The 20141-nt window shown below is 41.7% G+C and overlaps 1 protein-coding gene across 2 annotated transcripts in view; it reads right to left on the reverse strand.

Moving 5' to 3' along the window:
* Positions 1-20141, reverse strand: part of LOC109866991 (inositol 1,4,5-trisphosphate receptor type 2) — a 151913-nt gene that overhangs the window by 50828 nt on the left and 80944 nt on the right. For both annotated transcript variants that reach the window (XM_031801972.1, XM_031801973.1), the window contains exons 38-45: positions 15689-15794; positions 10937-11124; positions 10289-10481; positions 8289-8551; positions 7864-8064; positions 7607-7717; positions 1312-1407; positions 1127-1246 (exon numbers count right to left, since the gene is read on the reverse strand). In XM_031801972.1, coding sequence (XP_031657832.1) covers positions 1127-1246; positions 1312-1407; positions 7607-7717; positions 7864-8064; positions 8289-8551; positions 10289-10481; positions 10937-11124; positions 15689-15794 — 1278 coding nt within the window. The remainder of the gene's footprint in view (positions 1-1126; positions 1247-1311; positions 1408-7606; positions 7718-7863; positions 8065-8288; positions 8552-10288; positions 10482-10936; positions 11125-15688; positions 15795-20141) is intronic.

The raw sequence follows: 20141 nt of genomic DNA on the forward strand, positions 1-20141 counted from the left end.
CTCCAAAACCGCCATAAAAAAAGCCAGACTACAGTTTGCAACTGCACATGGGGACAAATGGGCAATGCTGGGGGCAATGCTACCAAATACTAATTGAGTGTATGTAAACTTCTGACCCACTGGGAATGTGATGAAAGAAATAAAAGTTGAAAGAAATAATTCTCTCTACTATTATTCTGACATTTCACATTCTTAAAATAAAGTGGTGATCCTAACTGACCTAAAACAGGGAATTTTTACTAGGATTAAATGTCAGGGATTGTGAAAACTGAGTTTAAATGTAGTTGGCTAAGGTGTATGTATGTAAACTTTGACTTCAACTGTACACACTGGTGGAAAAAGACCATTTTATCCATTTTAGAATAAGTTTGTAAAGAACCAAAAATGTGAAAAAAGCCAAGGCGTCTGAATACTATACACAAACAGCGCATTTGGAAAGTACTCTTTTTTTTTTACATTGTGGGAACTTTCACATAAGCTATTTTGGTTTGCTGGGCAGATGCTCAGAAGTGTGGTGACTTTTACTGATAAACAGGAGCAATAGCTAAAAGGGAATGCTTGGGTTATGTGTGTTATGTGTGTGTATATGAATGCTTGAGGCATGTGTGTGGTATGTAATGTATGTAAATTTGCACATGTGGGGTTACATGATGGGGTTGAGCGTGTGTGTGCAAACTTCTGTATGTGCTCATGTGTGATTGGTGTTATTTTAGAAGTGCAAACAGCAAGCCCCAGAGAGCTCGGTGGTCATGATGAAACCAGTCCGTTGGTGGGACACTCTATTTTGGGTGAAAGACAGAAGTGAAAACCCACTAGACCTGGTCTTTCTGACTCAACACAGGAACCATTTCTTCCATTGAAAGTTACATCCATTATCACCTGCTGAAATCACAAAAAACAAGCCTATATGAACACACCTACAGACATGAATCATTAGACTCACCTGGCGGTGGAGTAAGAGTGTGACACAGGCGAATGATACAGTATGTGAATTACCATCTTTTTCTGTGCCACTGACTTTGCCTTTGTCATTTGGCCCTTATTAAAGTATTAATACGCAGGTGCACAAATTCTCTCCCACACACACTCTCAATCATGCTTGTTATAACACACGTCATGGGGTTACCTGGTGGGCCAGGATGTAGATGTTGTGTCCTACGTCTTTTGGTTTGATCTGGTCTCCTATAGAGTTCTCCTCAGCTTCACTCTCCAGGCCCTGTGCATATGCCTCCTTCATCACATCCACCTGGAACACACGTTGTCAGTAAAGTGTGTACTTGTGTGTGTTAGTGTGTGTGTGGATTCACTCACCAGCTCCATGGGCCTCATCTTGTAAAGGATCTTCTCGGCGTTCTCGCTGTCATGGCGACTCTCCATGATTGCCAGCAGCAGCTTGGAGGCGTTGTTCTAGCACAGAGAGACCACGACACATGACCATCACATCCTAACCCACTCCACAATCTGTTACCCGGCGGAAACTGACATCAAAATCAGTACTATACGAAGGCAGAGACCAACCGTGTTGAGCCCCACCTGTTAAACATACACTACCGTTCAAAAGTTTGGGGTCACTTAGAAATGTCCTTGTTTTTTTAAACTTCTCTAGGGTAGGGGGCAGCATTTGGAATTTTGTATGAAAAGCATGCCCAAATTAAACAGCCTGCTACTCAGGCCCAGAAGATATGATATGCATATAACTGGTAGATTTGGATAGAAAACTCTAAAGTTTCCAAAACTGTTAAAATAGTGTCTGAGTATAACAGAACTGATTTGGCAGGCAACAACCTACCTGAGAAAAATCCATTCAGGAAGTTTTTTCTTTTTGTAGTTTTCTATTCAATGCCATTACAGTATCCATTGACTTAGGACTCAAATAGCAGTTCCTATGCCTTCCACTAGATGTCAACAGTCTTTAGAAATGGTTTCAGGCTTGTATTCTGATAAATGAGGGAGTACGACCAGTCTGAATGAGTGGACCCTGAAGTGTCACAGAGCTTTTTCATGCGCAATCCCGAGAGAGTGCCTTTCTTGTTTACCTTTTATATTGACAACGTTATTGTCCGGTTGAAATATTATAGATCATTTAGGCTAAAAACAACCTGAGGATTGAATATAAACATCGTTTGACATGTTTCTATGAACTTTACAGATGCAATTTAGATTTTTTGTCTGCCTGTTTTGACTGCGTTTCAGCCTGTGGATTACTGAAGAAAACTGAGGTTTTTGGATATAAAGAGACTATTGAACAAAAGGAACATTTATTGAGTAAATTAATATCTTCGGAGTGCAACCATATGAAGATCATCAAAGTGTAGGGATTCATTTTATCTCTATTTCTGAGTTGTGTAACTCTTCTGCTTGGCTGGTTACTGTTTGCAATGACTTGTCTACTGGGCTATGTTCTCAAATAATCGTAAGGTATGCTTTTGCTGTAAAGCATTTTTTAAATCTGACACCGTGGTTGGATTCACAAGAAGTTCATCTTTAAACCTATGTAAAATATGTTTTGTTTTCTGAATTTTTATAATGAGTATTTCTGTATTTGAATTTGGCGCTCTGAAATCTCACTGGATGTTGGCCAGGTGGGACACTAGCGTCCCACATACCCTAGAGAGGTCCAAGAAAAATAAATTTTTTGTCCATTAAAATAATATAAAATTGATCAGAAAAACAGTGTAGACATTGTTATTGTTGTAAATGACTATTGTAGCTAGAAACAGCTGATTTTCTATGGAATATCTACATAGGGGTACAGAGGCCCATTATCAGCAACCATCACTCCTGTGTTCCAATGTTCCAGGTTGTCAGCTAATCCCAAAAAATCTGCTAGCTAAAGAGCCAAGAACTTGAGAGGAATGTATATCTTCCTCAACGAGGACTATCCTGAAGCTGTGCGCCAGAAGAGGAAAGAACTGAATCCAGCCATAAAAGCTGCCAGAGCATGTGGGGACATTACTTACATCCGCTATGACAGGCTCATTGTCCACCCTCCCTCCCAGAAGAGCCAAACCTATGGGTTCGTAGCTTCAACCCCGCAGCACACACACGCTAATTGATTAATAAACTGCTGAATGTATATTTTTCTATTGCTTTGTTTGCTCTTCTTGCTCTTTTCAGTATTATGTCTATCTCTGATAAGCTACCCAGGAAAGGGATGAAAATATCCCAAATGAATATGTAGCCTTAGAAATAAGGTTAATGAAATCATTAACTTGCTAACATCAGATAACTTTAATATATTAGCCATTTCTGAGACTCACTTAGATCATTTATTTGATGATACATCAGTAGCAATACAGTGATATAACATCTATAGAAGAGACAAATGCTTATGGGGGAGGTGTTTCTGTATATATTCAGAGCCATATCCATGTAATGCTTAGAGAAGATCTTATGTCAAGTGTTATTGAAGTGTTGTGGTTGCAGGTTCACTTGGCATATCTAAAGCCTTTTCTTTTGGGATGTTGCTAAAGGCCAACAAGTGCTAACCGTCAGTATCTAAATAATATATGTGTGAAATGCTTGATAGTGTATGTGATGTAAACAGAGAGGTCTACTTTCATGGGGACATGAATATTGACTGGTTTTCATCAAGCTGTCTGCTTAAGAGGAAGCTTTTTACTGTAACCAGTGCCTGTAATCTGGTTCAGGTTATTAGTCAACCTACCAGGGTGTTTACAAACACTACAGGAACAAGATCATCCACATGAATCGATCACATTTTTACTAATGCTGTAGAACTGTGTTCTAAAGCTGTGTCTGTACCCATTGGAAGCAGTGATCACAATATAGTGGCAAAATCTAGGAAAGCCAAAGTTCCAACACATGGGCCTAAAATAGTATATAAGATATCATACAAAAGATTTTGCTGTGACTCTTATGTGGATGATGTTACAAATATTTGTCGGTCTGATGTGATTAACGAGGAGCATCCAGACACTGCACTTGATGAATTTATGAAATTACTTATTCCAATTATTGATAAACATGCACCTGTTAATTAAGAAACTGACTGTTAGAACTGTTAAGGCCCCATGGATTGACGAGGAACTGAAAAAACTGTATGGTTGAAAGAGATGTGGCAAAGGGAGTGGCTAATAAGTCTGGCTGCACATCTGAATGGCTTATTTACTGCAAATTTAGAAATTATGTGACTAAACTCATCAAAAAAAAGAAGAAACTTTATTATGAAGCCAAGATTAATGATATAAAGAATGAAGGAAAAACACTATGGAGTACTTTAAATTAAATTGTGGGCAGAAAGATAAATTCACCTCAATCTTTCATCGAATCAGATGGCTTATTAATCACAAAACCATTTGATGTTGCCAATTATTTTATTATTATTTTGTTGGCAAAGTGGGCAAACTTTGGCAGGAAATGCCAACAACGAACAGTGAGCAATTGTATTCATGCATAAAAATTAAAAATAATGAAAGAAAAGCATTGCAAGTTTTAATTTTGTATAGAGGTGTGGGAGAGGTGGAAAAAGTATTGTTATCGATCAATAATGTCAAACCTCCTGGCATTGACAACTTAGATGGAAAGCTACTAGGATGGTAGCTGACTCTATAGCCACTCCTATCTGTCATATTTTTAATCTGAGCCTAGAGGAAAGTCTTTGTCCTCAGGCCTGGAGGGAAGCCAAAGTAATTTCGCTACCCAAGAGTGGTAAAGCGGCCTTTAGTGGTTCTAACAGTAGACCTATAAGCTTGCCGACAGCTCTTAGCAAACTGTTGGAAAAAAATCTTATTTGACCAAATACAATGCTATTTTTCTGTAAACAAATGAACAACAGACTTTCAGCATGCTTATAGAGAAGGGCACTCAACACGTACTGCATTAACACAAATGACTGATGATTGGTTGAAAGTTACCGATAATAAGAAGATTGTGGGAGCTGTACTGTTAGATTTCAGTGAAGCCTTGATATTATTGACCATAACCTGTTGTTGAAAAAAAAAACGTATGTTCTACTTATGTGCTTTTCAACCTCTGCCATAATGTGGATTCAGAGTTATCTAATAGAACCCAAAGAGTTTGCTTTAATAGAAGCTTTTCTAATGTCAAACATGTAAAGTGTGGTGTACTGCAGGGCAGCTCTCTAGGCCCTCTACTCTTTTCTATTTTTACCAAAGACCTGCGACTGGAATTAAACAAAGCAGGTGTGTCCATGTATGCTGATGATTCAACCATATACACATCAGCAACCACAGCTAATGAAGTCACTGAAACCCTTATAGAGTTGCAGTCTGTTTTGGAATAGTTGGCCAGTAATAAACCGGTCCTGAACATCTAAAACTAAGAGCAGTGTATTTGGTACAAATCATTCCTTAAGTGCTAGACCTCAGCTGAATCTGGTTATGAATGGTGTGGCTGTTGAACAAGTTGAGGGGACTAAATTACCTGACGTTACCTTAGATTGTAAACTGTCATGGTCAAAACATATAGATTCAATGGTTGTAAAGATGTGGAGAGATCTAGCCGTAATAAAGAGATGCTCTACTTTTTTGACACCACACTCCAAAAAGCTCTGCAGGCTCTAGTTCTGTCTAATCTTTATTATTGTCCAGTCATGTGGTCCAGTGCTGCAAGGAAAGACCTAGTTAAGCTGCAACTGGCCCAGAACAGAGTGGAACGTTTTGATCTTAATTGTAATCAGAGGGCTGATATAAAGACTATGCATGCCAGAGTCTCTTGGCTAAGAGTTGAGGAGAGACTGACTACATCACTTTTTATTTTTTATTAATGTCTTGAAAATCCCAAAGTGTTTGCATAGTCAACTTACACACAGCTCAGACACACGCACTTATCCCACCAGCCCCACATCCAGAACAAATTCAAGAAAGCATACAGTATTATATAGAGCCCTTATTGCATGGAACTTCCTTCCATCCCATATTGCTAAAACAAACAGCAAACCTGGTTTAAAAAAAACGGATAAAGCAACACCTCGTAGCACAACGACTCTCCCTTATTTGACCTAGATAGTTTGTATGTATGCACTGATATGTAGACTACATGTGCCTTTTAAAAATGTTTATGTAGTCCTGTCCTTGAGCTGTTCTTGTTTCATGTTTTGTGTGGACCCCAGGAAGAGTAGCTAATGGGGATCCTAATAAAATACCAAATACCAAAATCACTAGCCTGCTATTCACTGGAGTGGATGAGTGGTCGAAATCTGGGTATAAGGATCTCTTTTCCAAGTTTAAAAGGATAAACATTCAACATTGGCCATACTGTCAATCCAGCATGACTTCTGCCTCATTCAAAACAACTGGAAACTCGGAAATCTCAGACTTCAGAGAGTTCAAGACAACTGGGAACTCAGGGGGGAAAAAAAACTAGCTCTGACTGGTAAAATACATTTTGATTTGTCATCCAATACGGAATTCCAAGTCGGGGAACTCTGTCCTCTTTCTAGAGCTATGACCTGAAGATAACTGACTTCATAATTCTACCTTGTCCCCCCCCCCGAGAATCCAGACTTTGAAGTCAAAGCTAGACGACAGAATCTGCCCACGAAGGACTGCCGCACAGCACAAGGTGAATCCAAAAATGTATTGTATGCTGCTACATGAATGATGTAATATGCCAGGGAGATATGTATACCGTAGCTAAGAAAGTAATACTAAGTGTATGTTGTATAAAAAGCTGTTAGTAGCCCATGTGCCTCACCCTAATAATTTGGTCCCTTTCCCCCTCATAACTTAGCCTACTGTTCTGACTTAGTGGTGTTTGAGAGAAATGTCATAATCAAATATGGTAAGAGCTTTCATTGTCTGCTTATATGCCCCCTTCATTTATCCTACAGTTCTGACTTGGTGTACAGGGAGAATACTGTAAGAACGGCCCATGTTCTGAATTCTGTCGCTGTACATTTCAAAAGTTGTAGTTATATTGACTACGTCTGTCCTAGCTCGCTCATTAATGTCTTAAATCGAAATGACAGATTGCCTCTTATCCGCTCATCGTCCCCTTATGCCATATAGTTTGAACGTCTCCATTGTCAGTAGAAACCACATTTGTTTAAGCAAGTCAGCCATATCAGCTGTCTTTTTAAAAGGCAGTACATGAGATTGCCAGACAATGCGCCGCTGATAGCCAGGTGTAGCAGTAGTAGGGTTTTGGGAATGCTGTTCGGACTCTGCTGTTGGGACAGCTTTATGTAGGCTCTAACAGTTTGTGGGCACCATTATAGCGCAATTTGTATTGTTTAGTGGCTTTTCTGGCATTTATCAACATTTTGGGGGGGGAGTTTGCCCCACCAAAATGTACATGCTAAAATCACCACTGCACTGAGGAAAGACATTTGTTACCTATGAAAGAAAGAAGTACAGTGCATTCGTCCCTCACATCTCAGCAGATATCACCTTGTAAGGCCATAACACAAGGACAAATGGGTCTTTTAACAAGAAACTGATTCTGAAATGATTGCCATGATAACATCGTGTGTGCAGTATAAATGGCCCACTAATATAGGGCTAGATGGGATAACCTATACAGTATTCATCTAAGTATAATGAACTATTCTCTGCAGCTTATCCAGCTGTTGATATAGGGCTCTCGTGGGGGGGGGGGGATGTGTATGGAGAGGTATGCTAACCTTGAGTTCTAGCACCAGGTCCATTCGATTCTTCCCCAAGGGGTTGATGGAGTTGACTATCAGAGCTATGATGATGTCGATTCCGTTGGACTCGTGCTTGGCTATACAGGACTGGGACAACAAGAGGTTAGTTAGTGAGCAGGAAAACACTTTAAAATGAAAACAGGGCAGGGATACCTCATCACGAGAACGTGATTCCACCTCCGCTACACTGGCACAGTAATGGGGTGACCTGGTAGGTAGTGGTGGTCCCCTACCTGGTTCTCGTGGCAAGGCCCCTGGCAGTACTCGGTGATTGTCTCCAGGGTCTGCCGGACAAGGTCCACGTTGCCCTCATTGATGTAGAGGCCCAGCAGGCCCAGGCCTCCCGTGGTGCTGCCACACATGATGTCCAGGAACTGCAGAGTCTCACACACTAGGTTGTAGTTGGTCTTGTTGTTCTGGTTCCGCAGGAAGTTCTGGATTCAGGGTGGAACCAGGAGGGGAAGAATGGTGGTTAATATTCATAGAATATTAGTATGACATCCTATCTGAGTGTGAGCACAACTGATCTGGGTTTATAGGAGGGTGTGTCAAAATAAAGGTCATGAAGTTCAGCTTGTGGTTAGAGGAACTGTGATCTCCCAATACAGTGCCCATATACTGAGGATCAAGAAGAGGTTTATTCAATTTAATTCAATACCTGCAGGTTCCTGTTGTGGTTCTCACAGAGCAGCTGGAGGTATCGCAGGATTGGCTTCATGATGGTGATGGCCGGGCTCATCTGGGTCTCTTCCTCTCTCTCCTCGCCCCCTCCCCCGGGCCCATCACCGGCCTGGCCGTCCAGCACCTCCAGGTCAGTGTCCAGATCCTTCCGGAAGGAGACAAAGGCCTTGGAGGTGGCTGAGGACGCCTCCTTCAACTGGCCACGCATGTTGTCTTTCATGTGAAGGGAAGAGTCTTTCACTTGAGGAGAAGAGGAAGGGGTGGGTCACTGAAGGGTTGCACAATTCTGGAAACAATCCTAAACATCCTCAGAATTTCTGGAAAACCTGTGAATTTCTGCTGACTAGGGTTGGAGGGTGATTTACTTTCAAGTCAGACAATTTCACAGTGGAATTAAAATTCATGATATGAAAATGTTGCATTATTTTTTCGATCATGTAACCACTTGAATTTCCTGATATTCCTTTACTGATATTAGTGTATTGAAGGTAAATGGACCCCAACCCTGCTACTCACTGTGAGCCAATCCATTCCCATGATTGAAAAACAATGTTTCCCCATCAGTCAAATTGATAGCAAAACTGATATGAAATCTTATTATTCGAAACAACCACTTTTCTGTAATAATTCCTAAATGACTGTGACCCCTCTGACAACGGGTTAACTGTGTAGTAAGCGTTTTGGTGTATCAAAACAACACGTCTGGGTACAATGGTCCTTTGATAGACTTAGTGCTGTGGCCCCTCACATGGCCCCTGACATGTGACTGCAGGCATGGGGGCAAAACAGGAAGAGAGAACCACAGAATCACTCCACAGTGTCAGTGAAACTACAGGGGAAAGTGAAACTACAGGGGAAACCACACAGATTTACACTGTTTTTACTGTAGTCACATTGCTAGTTGAATGGGTTAATGACCTCGGCCCAGAGAGATCGACTGGGGCCTAAGGTATAATGATGTCAGCAGAGAGAGAAATGTGAGCGACCTTTCACCTTATGAGTCACTATGCCTATGTATACAAAGGATGGGGTTTTAAACCTTTGAATGAAGATGCATATACTACACTGTATTACTGTATATTACACAGATGCACTACAAATGTGCATTTGAATAACAGCAAATATACATTATAGGCCTATTATCTGTATGTCTGTATTGAGAGCCCGTTTCCCATCATCTCCATGGCGACCTGTAGGCTCATGTTCAGAGCTGACCCCTCATGGCCATTATGCCTCAGCAGCTTTAGAACTTAAATCCCTCTTCACCTCTCACTCTCCCACATTTTCCCCCTCACTATTTAACTGTCTCTACCTTCCACACCACACTTCCGTCTGTGGAGTCTTATGTAGATTTTACAATATCTGCTACATCACAGACATGGTCTGGACTTGTTCTCCCATGAAACAAGGGGAAGGCCAGTAAGGAGGGGAAAGACTGCAGCTCCAGAACTGAATGAATAGGCATATGAATCAAACTAACTTTATTTAGATTTCCCCCACTAACAGTATACAGTCCGGTCCAAATTTATTGGCACCCTTGATAAAGATTAGCAAAAAAGTCTGTATAAAATAAATACAAATACTAAACTATATTGTATGCAAAAAATGTGCAAATATATTTTATACTAATACAATTGCTCAGAGAAATATATTTAGAATAAGTAAGATTTGTTTTACTCTAAAAAGATAGGGGTCAAAATGATTGGCACCCCTGTTTTCAATACTCCAGCACCTGACTGTACATCAGAACATAGAGACATAAATACAAGATGCCTGATGGAAACAAATACGAGGTATGGAGGAGAGGATCATAGAAACAGAATGACTAGAATGGCCAAAGCCCCTCAGACCTCTGCAATTTGACAGTACACTCATGAGGACCCTCAATATGGCTGCCGTCCCACCCATCATGCAAGATTGACTTGAATGGGAATGTCCGTTCAAGTCATTCTATTTCTATGGAGACAAAGACAATACCTGTTTTCCTGAGCCGGATGCCACTGTGACTGACGTCGACGTCCTCCTCTCTCTTCCTGCAGGTGCTCACCTCGAACATGTTGACGGACACAGTGGCCCGGATCTCTTGCTGGGCCAGACGCATGCGGTCATAGAACACCTTGAAGAATCGCTCCGACTTCTTCTGCTTGTGCAGCTGGTGGTAGAACGAGTTCTGAGGGGGGTGTTAGGGTAGAAATGTAAACGACCCACCAGATAGTTGATAAACACTTGTATCGGAGTGAGTGTGTGTCCAACCTGAATCTCTCTATCTGTGCACATTTACGTATCTGAGTGAGCCTACTCTCTCCTCACCCACTGTAACTGAGTGAGACTACCCTCTCCTCACCCACTGTATCTGAGTGAGACTACCCCCTCCTCACCCACCTGTATCTGAGTAAGCCTACCCCCTCCTCACCCACATGTATCTGAGTGAGACTACCCCCTCCTCACCCACCTGTATCTGAGTGAGACTACCCCCCTCACCAACCTGTATCTGAGTGAGCCTACTCCCTCCTCACCAACCTGTATCTGAGTGAGCCTACCCCCTCCTCACCCACCTGTATCTGAGTGAGCCTACCCCCTCCTCACCAACCTGTATCTGAGTGAGCCTACCCCCTCCTCACCCACCTGTATCTGAGTGTTTCCCCCCCGCAACAGGGCGTTGCCTAGCAGGATGCTCTCCTGGAACACGCGATCGTTCTTGGTACTGACGATGAGGTCTATGACCAGCTCTGAGGCTCCCTCACTGTCAAGCAGACACTGGATGTCCACCATGCTGCTGCTCGGCTTGTCAGAGTCCTGGACCAGAGAGCCACCTGCAGATAGATGGATTAATAAACACATCGATTGGAATGGGAGAACATGATTTGGAACAGACCTGGGTTCTATTGTGCTTGTCTGGCTTAATGGACAAATGGAATAGTAGCAAACGTGGATACCCCACCCACCTGGCAAACCAGGTAGTCTCAAGCAAAGGCTAAAAATAATTGAATGATATCAAATAGCATTTGAACCCATGTCTGATTTGGAACCGAGGGTTTGTATTATAACTGTCAAGAATAAATAATAGCCTATGATTACAGCCTATGAAGAAATAACCTATGATTTGTATTTATTATGGATCCCTATTAGTTCCTGTCATGGCAGCAGCTACTCTTCCTGGAGTCCAGCAAAAAAAGACAGTTACATACAGTTAAAAATACATGTCATAAGACCTTACACCCAACATATTCCGTGTGTTCCCTCAGGCCACCACTCCACCACCCCATATTTACAATACAAAACCCATGTGCCCATGTGTCTCTTCACAGTCCCCGCTGTTCCATAAGGTATTTAATTTTCAGTTATTTAAAACAGATTCTACTGCTTGCATCAGTTAACTGATGTGGAATAGAGTTAACTGATGTCCACTTAGAGCCATGAGAGTGTTATACGCATATTTTAATGTTAGCTCTGCATGTACATTTAAGGGCGAGCCATGCTGCCCTGTTCTGAGCCAATTGTAATTTTCCAAGGTCCCTCTTTGTGGAACCTAACAACACAACTGAACAGTAGTCCAGGTGGGACAAAACTAGAGCCTGTAGGACTTGCCTCATTGATAGTGTTGTTAAAAAGGCTCCCGAGTGGCACACCGGTCGAAGGCACTGCATCTCAGTGCAAGAGGTGTCACTATAGTCCCTGGTTTGAATCCAGGCTGTATCACATCTGGCCGTGATTGGGAGTCCCATAGGGCGGCGCACAATTGGCTGAGCGTTGGCCGGTTTTGGCCGGGGTAGGCGGTCATTGTAAATAAGAATTTGTTCTTAACTGACTTGCCTAGTTAAATAAAAGGTTAAATAAATACATGTTTAAAAAAAAGGCAGAGCAGTGCTTTATTATGGACAGACTTCTACCCATCTTAGCTACTGTTGTATCAATATGTTTTGACTATGAAAATTACTATGACAAACAAGCCTCCTCAACTTGCTCAATTTCCACATTATATATTACAAGTTTTAGTTGAGGTTTATGGTGTGGTGAACAATTTGTCCCAAATACAGTGCTTTTAGTTTTAGAAATATTTAGGATCAACTGATTCCTTGCCATCCATTCTGAAACTAACCGCAGCTCTTTGTTAAGTGCTGTAGGGATTTAACTCGCTGTAGTAGCTGACATGTATAGTGTTGAGTCATCCGCATACATAGCCACATTGGCTTTACTCAAGGCCAGTAGCATGTCATTACTAAAGATTGAAAAAACTAAGGGTCCTAAGACAGCTGCCCTGAGGAATTCCTGATTCAGTCTGAATTATGTTGTAGAGGCTTCCATTAAAGAACACCCTCTGTGTTCTGTTAGACAGGTAACTCATTATCCACAATATAGTAGGGGGTGTAAAGCCATAACATATACAGCACCAGTCAAAACTTTGGACACCTACTCATTCACGGGTTTTTCTTTAATTTAACTATTTTTCAACATTATAGAATAATAGTGAAGACATCAAAACTATGAAATAACACATATGGAATCATGTAGTAACCCCATTTTTTTTTCAAGAAATCAAAATATAGCCACCCTTTGCCTTGATGACAGCTTTGCACACTCTTGGCATTCTCTCAACCATCTTCATGAGGTAGTCACTTGGAATGCATTTCAATTAACAGGTGTGTCTTGTTAAAAGCTGTGGAATTTCTTTCCTTCTTAATGCGTTTGAGCCAATCAGTTGTGTTGTGACAAGGTAGGGTTGGTACACAGAAGTCCATATTACGGCAAGAACAGCTCAAATAAGCAAAGAGAAATGACAGACCGTCATTACTTTAAGACATGAAGGTCAGTCAAAGTGCAGTCGCAAAAACTACAAAGCGCTATGATGAAACTGGCTCTCATGAGGACCGCCACAAGGAAGACCGCCACAAGGAAGACCCAGAGTTAACCCCTTGCAAGAGGATAAGTACATGAGTTACCAGCCTCAGATTGCAGCTCAAATAAATGCTTCAGAGTTTAAGTAACAGACACATCTCAACATCATCTGTTCAGAGGAGACTGCGTGAATCAGACCTTCATGGTTGAATTGCTACAAAGAAACCACTACTAAAGGACACCAAGAAGAAGGAGAGACTTGCTTGGGCCAAGAAACACGAGCAATTAGACCGGTGGAATCTGTCCTTTAGTCCGATTTGAGATTGTGACGCAGAGTAGGTGAACGGATGATCTCTGCATGTGTGGTTCCCACCATGAAGCATGGAGTAGGAGGTGTGATGGTGCTTTACTGATGACACGGTCTGTGATTTATTTAGAATTCAAAGAACATATAACCAGCATGGCAACCACAGCATGCTGCAGTGATTTGCCATCCCATCTGGTTTGCGCTTAGTGGGACTATAATTTGTTTTTCAACAGGACAATGACCCAAAACACACCTCCAGGCTGTGTAAGGGCTATTTGACCAAGAGGGAGAGTGATGGACTGTTGCATCAGATGACCTGGTCTCCACAAAATCGAAAAGCATTCCTCTTGAAGCTGGTTGAGGGAATGCCCAAGAGTGTGCACAGCTGTCATCAAGGTAAAGGGTGGCTACTTTGAAGAATCTCAAATATAAAACATCTTTGGATTTTTTTAAACACTTTTTTTGGTGCTATGAGATTCCATGTGTTATTTCATAGTTTATGTCTTCACTATTATTCTACAATGTGGAAAATAGTACAAATATAGAGTAGGTGTCAACTTTAGACTGGTACTGTACGTTTTTCCATCAGCAGACTGATCGATAATGTCAAAAGCTGTACTGAAGTCTAACAAAACAGCTCCCTCAATCTCAGCCAATCAGTCATTTGTGTAACTGTTTGTTGAATGTCCTTCCCTTTAAGCATGCTGTAATTCTGTTGTCAATTTGTTTACAGTAAAATAGCATTGTATCTGGTCAAACACAATTGTTTCAAAAAGTTTACTAAGGGTTGGTAACAGGCTGATTGGTCAGCTATTTGAGCCATTAAAGGGGGCTTTACTATTCTTGAGAAACAACATTACTTTTGCTTCCTTCCAGGCCTGAGGGGGCACACTTTCTAGTAGGCTTAGATTGAATATATGGCAAATAGGAGTGGCAATATCGTGAACTATTATCCTCAGTCATTTTCCATCCAAGTTGTCAGACCCCGGTGGCTTGTCATTGTTGAAAGACAATTGTTTCACACTCACTTTATGGAATTCAAAACTACAATGCTGGTATTCCATAATTGGATCAGTTATACTTGGATGTGTAGGTTCAGCATTTGTTGCTGAAATGTTATGCCTACATTTGCTAATCTTGCCAATGAAAAAATCATTAAAGTAGTTCGCAATATCAGTGGGTTTTGTGATGAATGAGCCATTTAATTCAATGAATGGAGCCGAGTTTGCCTTTTTGCCCAAAATGTAAGGTGCTCCAAATCTTTTTACTATCATTCATCTTTGATTCATAGTATAGTTTCTTCTTATTCAGTTAAGTCAATTTGCCATATGTTTGCCAATCGGTTGTGCAGCCATTCCTTTGCCTCATCCGTCTCAACCATACAATTTTTCAATTCCTCATCAATCCACGGTGTTTTAACAGTTTTTACAGTCATTTTCTTGATGGGTACATGCTGATTAGTAACTGGGATAGCAATTTCATAAATGTGTCAAGTGCAGTGTCTGGTTGCTCCTCATTACACACCAGAGACCAACAAATATTCTTTACATCAATAACATAGGAATCACTACAAAACTTATTGTATGACCTCTTATACACTATACTATAGAACTTTGGTTTTCCTAGAAATGACTACTATATTGGGATCACTACATCCAATGGATTTGAATACTGCTTTAAAGCAAATTTCTGCAGCATTAGTAAAGAGGTGATCAATAGATGCCGATAATTTAATTCCTGTGTTGTTTGATTATAGATTACAGCCTAAGAGGAAATAACAACCTGTGATTACAGCCTGAGAGGAAATAACAACCTGTGATTACAGCCTGAGAGGAAATAATAACCTGTGATTACAGCCTGAGAGGAAATAATAACCTGTGATTACAGCCTGAGAGGAAATAATAACCTGTGATTACAGCCTGAGAGGAAATAATAACCTGAGAGGAAATAATAACCTGAGAGGAAATAATAACCTGAGAGGAAATAATAACCTAAGAGGAAATAATAACCTAAGAGGAAATAATAACCTAAGAGGAAATAATAACCTAAGAGGAAATAATAACCTATGATTACAGCCTGAGGAAATAATAACCTATGATTACAGCCTGAGGAAATAATAACCTATGGAGGCAGGCTACCAGTAAACAATAATGCAGCTTATCTGCTCACTCCCCACAAGTAACGGGGAGTATTGTTAAGGTATAGTTGGGGTTATTCGGGGTCGTGTTTAGTACCTCCAAAGCCTCCAGCCGAGCTGTTCCCGCTCCCAAACTCTGATTTGGAGAGAATCCTTTGATTTCCAAAGTAGCGAGTGAGGAGAATATGCCTTAACACATTTCCCTGCAGGAGGAGAGAAATTGAAAAGATTAAATCCACACCAGAATGTCTGTTTTATGCCAGACAAAAACATGAACACAGGCGCACACACACACACACTAGAGGTCGACCGATTAATCGGAATGGCCGATTAATTAGGGCCGATTTCAACTTTTCATAACAATCGGAAATCTGCATTTTTGGACACCGATTTTACCGTTTTTTTGTTGTTGTTTTTTCACCGTTATTTAATCTTTATTTAACTAGGCAAGTCGGTTAAGAAAACACATTCTTATTTTCAATGACGGCCTAGGAACGGTGGGTTAACTGCCTCGTTCTGCCCAGAACGACAGATTTTCACCTTGTCAGCTCGGGGGATTCAATCTTGTAACCTTACAGTTAAATAGTCCAACGTAATAATGACCATTGCACTCCACAAGGAGACTGCCTGTTATGCAAATGCAGTAAGCCAAGTTAAGTTGCTAGCTAGCAGTAAACTTCTTATAAAAAAACAATCAATCAATCATAATCACTAGTTAACTACACATGGTTGATGATATTACTAGATATTATCTAGTGTCCTGCGTTGCGTATAATCTGACTGAGCGGTGGTAGGCAGAAGCAGGCGAGTAAACATTCATTCAAACAGCACTTTAGTGCATTTTGCCAGCAGCTCTTCGGCATTGATTGCGCGGTTTATGACTTCAAGCCTATCAACTCCCGAGATGAGGCTGGTGTAACCGAAGTGAAATGGCTGGCTAGTTAGAGCGCGCTAATAGCGTTTCAAACGTCACTCGCTCTGAGCCTTGGGGTGGTTGTTTTCCTAGCTCTGCATGGGTAACGCTGCTTTGAGGGTGGCTGTTGTCGTTGTGTTCCTGGTTCGAGCCCAGGGAGGATCGAGGAGAGGGACGGAAGCTATACTGTTACACTGGAAATACTAAAACGCATATAAGAACATCCAATCGTCAAAGTTTCATGAAATACAAATGGTATAGAGGGAAATAGTCCTATAATAACTACAACCTAAAACTTCTTACCTGGGAATATTGAAGACTCATGTTGAAAGGAACCACCAGCTTTGATATGTTCTGAGTAAGGAACCTAAACGTTAGCTTTCTTACATTGCACATATTGCACTTTTACTTTCTTCTCCAACACTTTGTTTTTGCATTATTTAAACCAAATTTAACACGTTTCATTTTTTATTGGAGGCTAAATTGATTTTATTGATGTATTATATTAAGTTAAAATAAGCATTCATTCAGTATTGTTGTAATTGTCATTATTACAAATACATTTGAATAAATCGTCCGATTAATCGGTATCGGCTTTTTTGGTCCTTCAATAATCAGTATTGGCGTTGAAAAATCAATCGGTCGACCTCTAACACACACACAGTGAGGTTCGCTCATTGTTTGAGCTTCCCACCAACAATCAGACACCTAAGAAAAACATATTTTCAATGCTTAATCAATCATGACACAAAGGTTGCATCCCAGATGGCTCCTGTAACCATTATATAGTGTGCTACTGTTGACCACAACCCATAATGAATATGGTGCCACTTGGAACACAGACATATTCTTAATCTTTCTATGTATCAGAGTTTATTCATAGAAGACAGCTTTTGCCATTGATACAGAATGACAATACTATGCCGGCCATATTGAGTGTGTTCGTGAGGGGCCTTGGCCATTGTAGGAAATAGCTTTCTATGGCTTTTACATCTGTGGTACATCCTACACACATGCTGTACACTGTGGCCATACGGTGCCAATACTCCACTATTGGTTTCACATAAAATGACATCACGAGTGAGATCGTTACATAAGTAACATGGATGTAATCATTCAAATTGTATTCTAGGATGAAGCGACTTCTTCCTGTGAGAGAGAAAGAAAGAAGGGGAAGAAGGAAAATCAGCTGAGCGGTGTGCTAGGAACAGATCCTGTGCTTCCCATGAGAGAACACACAAGGAAGACTGTGAGTGAATGTGTTACATAACACCTGGTGGTGGCTGGCTGGGAAATCACGAGGGAAGACAGACAGGGAGAGCGGGGTTTTTCTCTCTCTCTCTCTCTCTCTCTCTTTTAGTTTGTGCCTCTGGGTCGACTCCCCCACTTGTGACCTTTGCTCTCTAGAGAGACACTGAAATAATCACCCACTCTCTACAATTGCATAATATGTATGTGTGACTGACTGTTAAAACTTGTCTGGCATGTCGAAAACATGTATGCTCAAGAGACTCACTCTTTTTTACTACCAAGATGTATTATTTAAGAGCACAGCAAATGAGGGATGATGGAGAGAGGGATGGACACAGGGGTCAGCCCATTTCCATGGTAAGTACCAGAGAGCCGTGTCATGACAAACGACCACCCTTTCTCGCATGGGATACCACAGAGAGGAGGAAAAAACTGAAAGGTAAAAGTGAAGTTGATCAAAGGTTCAGTCCAGAGAAAAGTGAAGTTGAGCTGAAGCCCTTCAACTAAGTGTTCTGAGGAAAGGAGCAGTGTTCTGGTAGAGAGAGCACGTGCAGCTGATATTCCCCATCTCAGTAAACACTAACTCATCTGCAGTCAGCACTGACGGCCGACTGCCTGCACTGTCTGGCTGAGAGCGCCGTCTCCACACAGGTTTGCACACAGAAACAAACACAAACACACAGACCCTTCATTGATTGCAGGTGATGATATCAGTGAGCCAACTCGGCTCATTCCCACTCAAATCAGACATAGACAAACACTGAGCTGTCTTTTAAGGCAACAGCAATACGTTTCCTTTTGATTGATTGCAGATGGAATCGTGTTTGACATTAACATTTATTAAAGGAGACGTCTGTCTTGCGCCATTCTTTCACACAGCCTAAAAGAGAGGTAGAGTGCAGCAGGCAGGGGGTTTGAGGTGTGGGGCTCCCCAGTCTCTCTCCCTGCCTCCCTCCCTGCCTAGATGCTTACCCCTCAGGTGATGCAGTCTGCTGGCCAGCTCTGCAGAGGGAGGTGGATAAAAGAGCCGGATAGAGAGAGCGAGTGAGAGAGAGGAGGGAGAGTCGTGCCAGCCTGACTCATCTGTCTGCTGCTGCATGGAGAGAGAGGGAGGGAGGGAAAGAAGATCAAGCCTAATGGGTTTTTAAAATGTGCGCCGGCACGCCACACTGCGGCTCTGGGTGTCCAGGGTGGAGATGAGCAGTTCGCCAAATCCTCTATCTGCCCCCCAACTCAACCACCTCTCCCTCCCTCTCCTCTCCATACCTCCACCTCATCTGGAGATGTCTCCAACTCTGGCTGGGAAGCAGAAGAGAGGGAGGAAGAGAGAGAATGCGGGCTGAGCTCACCTCTCCTCCATGCTTGTTCAGGTCTCACGTCTCAGGCAGGAGGCTGGGAATAGAGCCCCAGCCCAAGACAGACAAAGCTCCAGGCTCTCAGCGGAAGCTAGTGAAAGCAGAGCCCAGCAACAGAGCACGCTCTTGGAGTCAGACTACGGACAATTATAGGTGGTACAACCGGGGCCAGCCAGGGACGGGAAAGTTTGCAACTTCTCTATGAAAAAGTTGGCTGAAGATTTTCCAATCTGAGTTCTTGCTTGTGGAAAGTGTGAAAGTCTCACCACAACAGACAGGCCAGGGTCACACAGGCCATGGCTCTTATTCATAAAGTGTCTCAGAGGCTGACTGATCTAGGATCTAATTCATTAGATGTGGGACCTAATCCTACATAAGCAATCCTACTCATTTTATGAATATGGGCCAACTCAATTAGAATCAGTTTTGCAGATTACATCAGAATGAATAAGATTTTATGGGTAGGGGGTGAATCTGATCCTAGATCAGCACTCCTAGTCTGAGATGCTTTGTGAATACAGACACAGGTGTCTATTGATAGCAGAGGGGAAACACTGGTCTAGTGTTACACTAGAATGTGTGTGTGTGTGGCTCCGGTTGAGGCGTTTTCCACATGGCTGAGCAGGAGCAGAGACAGGAAGCAGGGTGGATCAACTTACAGTAAGTATGATTGGAGCGAATACAGTCTGTAACTGGCCCTCTGGTGTACTGTATCATAGCATAATTCACCAGCTTACTAAAGTATTGGCTATCGATCCAATAACAACCATGAGAAGCACTGAAAGGAAAAGCAGATCAGAGGATGTTCAACGCCAGACAGAACGTTCAACAGATCGTTAGATTAAGCATTAATTCCCATGCTCCATGTTTTCTTGAGTCTTATAGTCTGAGAACATAAGGAAGTTTACAAACAAAACTCAATTCAACTTACTATAGACAAACAGTACATATTTACATGCTCCTTATTTCCATATGAAATTTGTAAGATGTAATGTGAACAATTATAAAGAGAATCACTGATGCATCACATT

Source organism: Oncorhynchus kisutch, linkage group LG22 (genome assembly GCF_002021735.2).
Source record: "Oncorhynchus kisutch isolate 150728-3 linkage group LG22, Okis_V2, whole genome shotgun sequence".
Classification (NCBI taxonomy): Eukaryota; Metazoa; Chordata; class Actinopteri; order Salmoniformes; family Salmonidae; genus Oncorhynchus; species Oncorhynchus kisutch.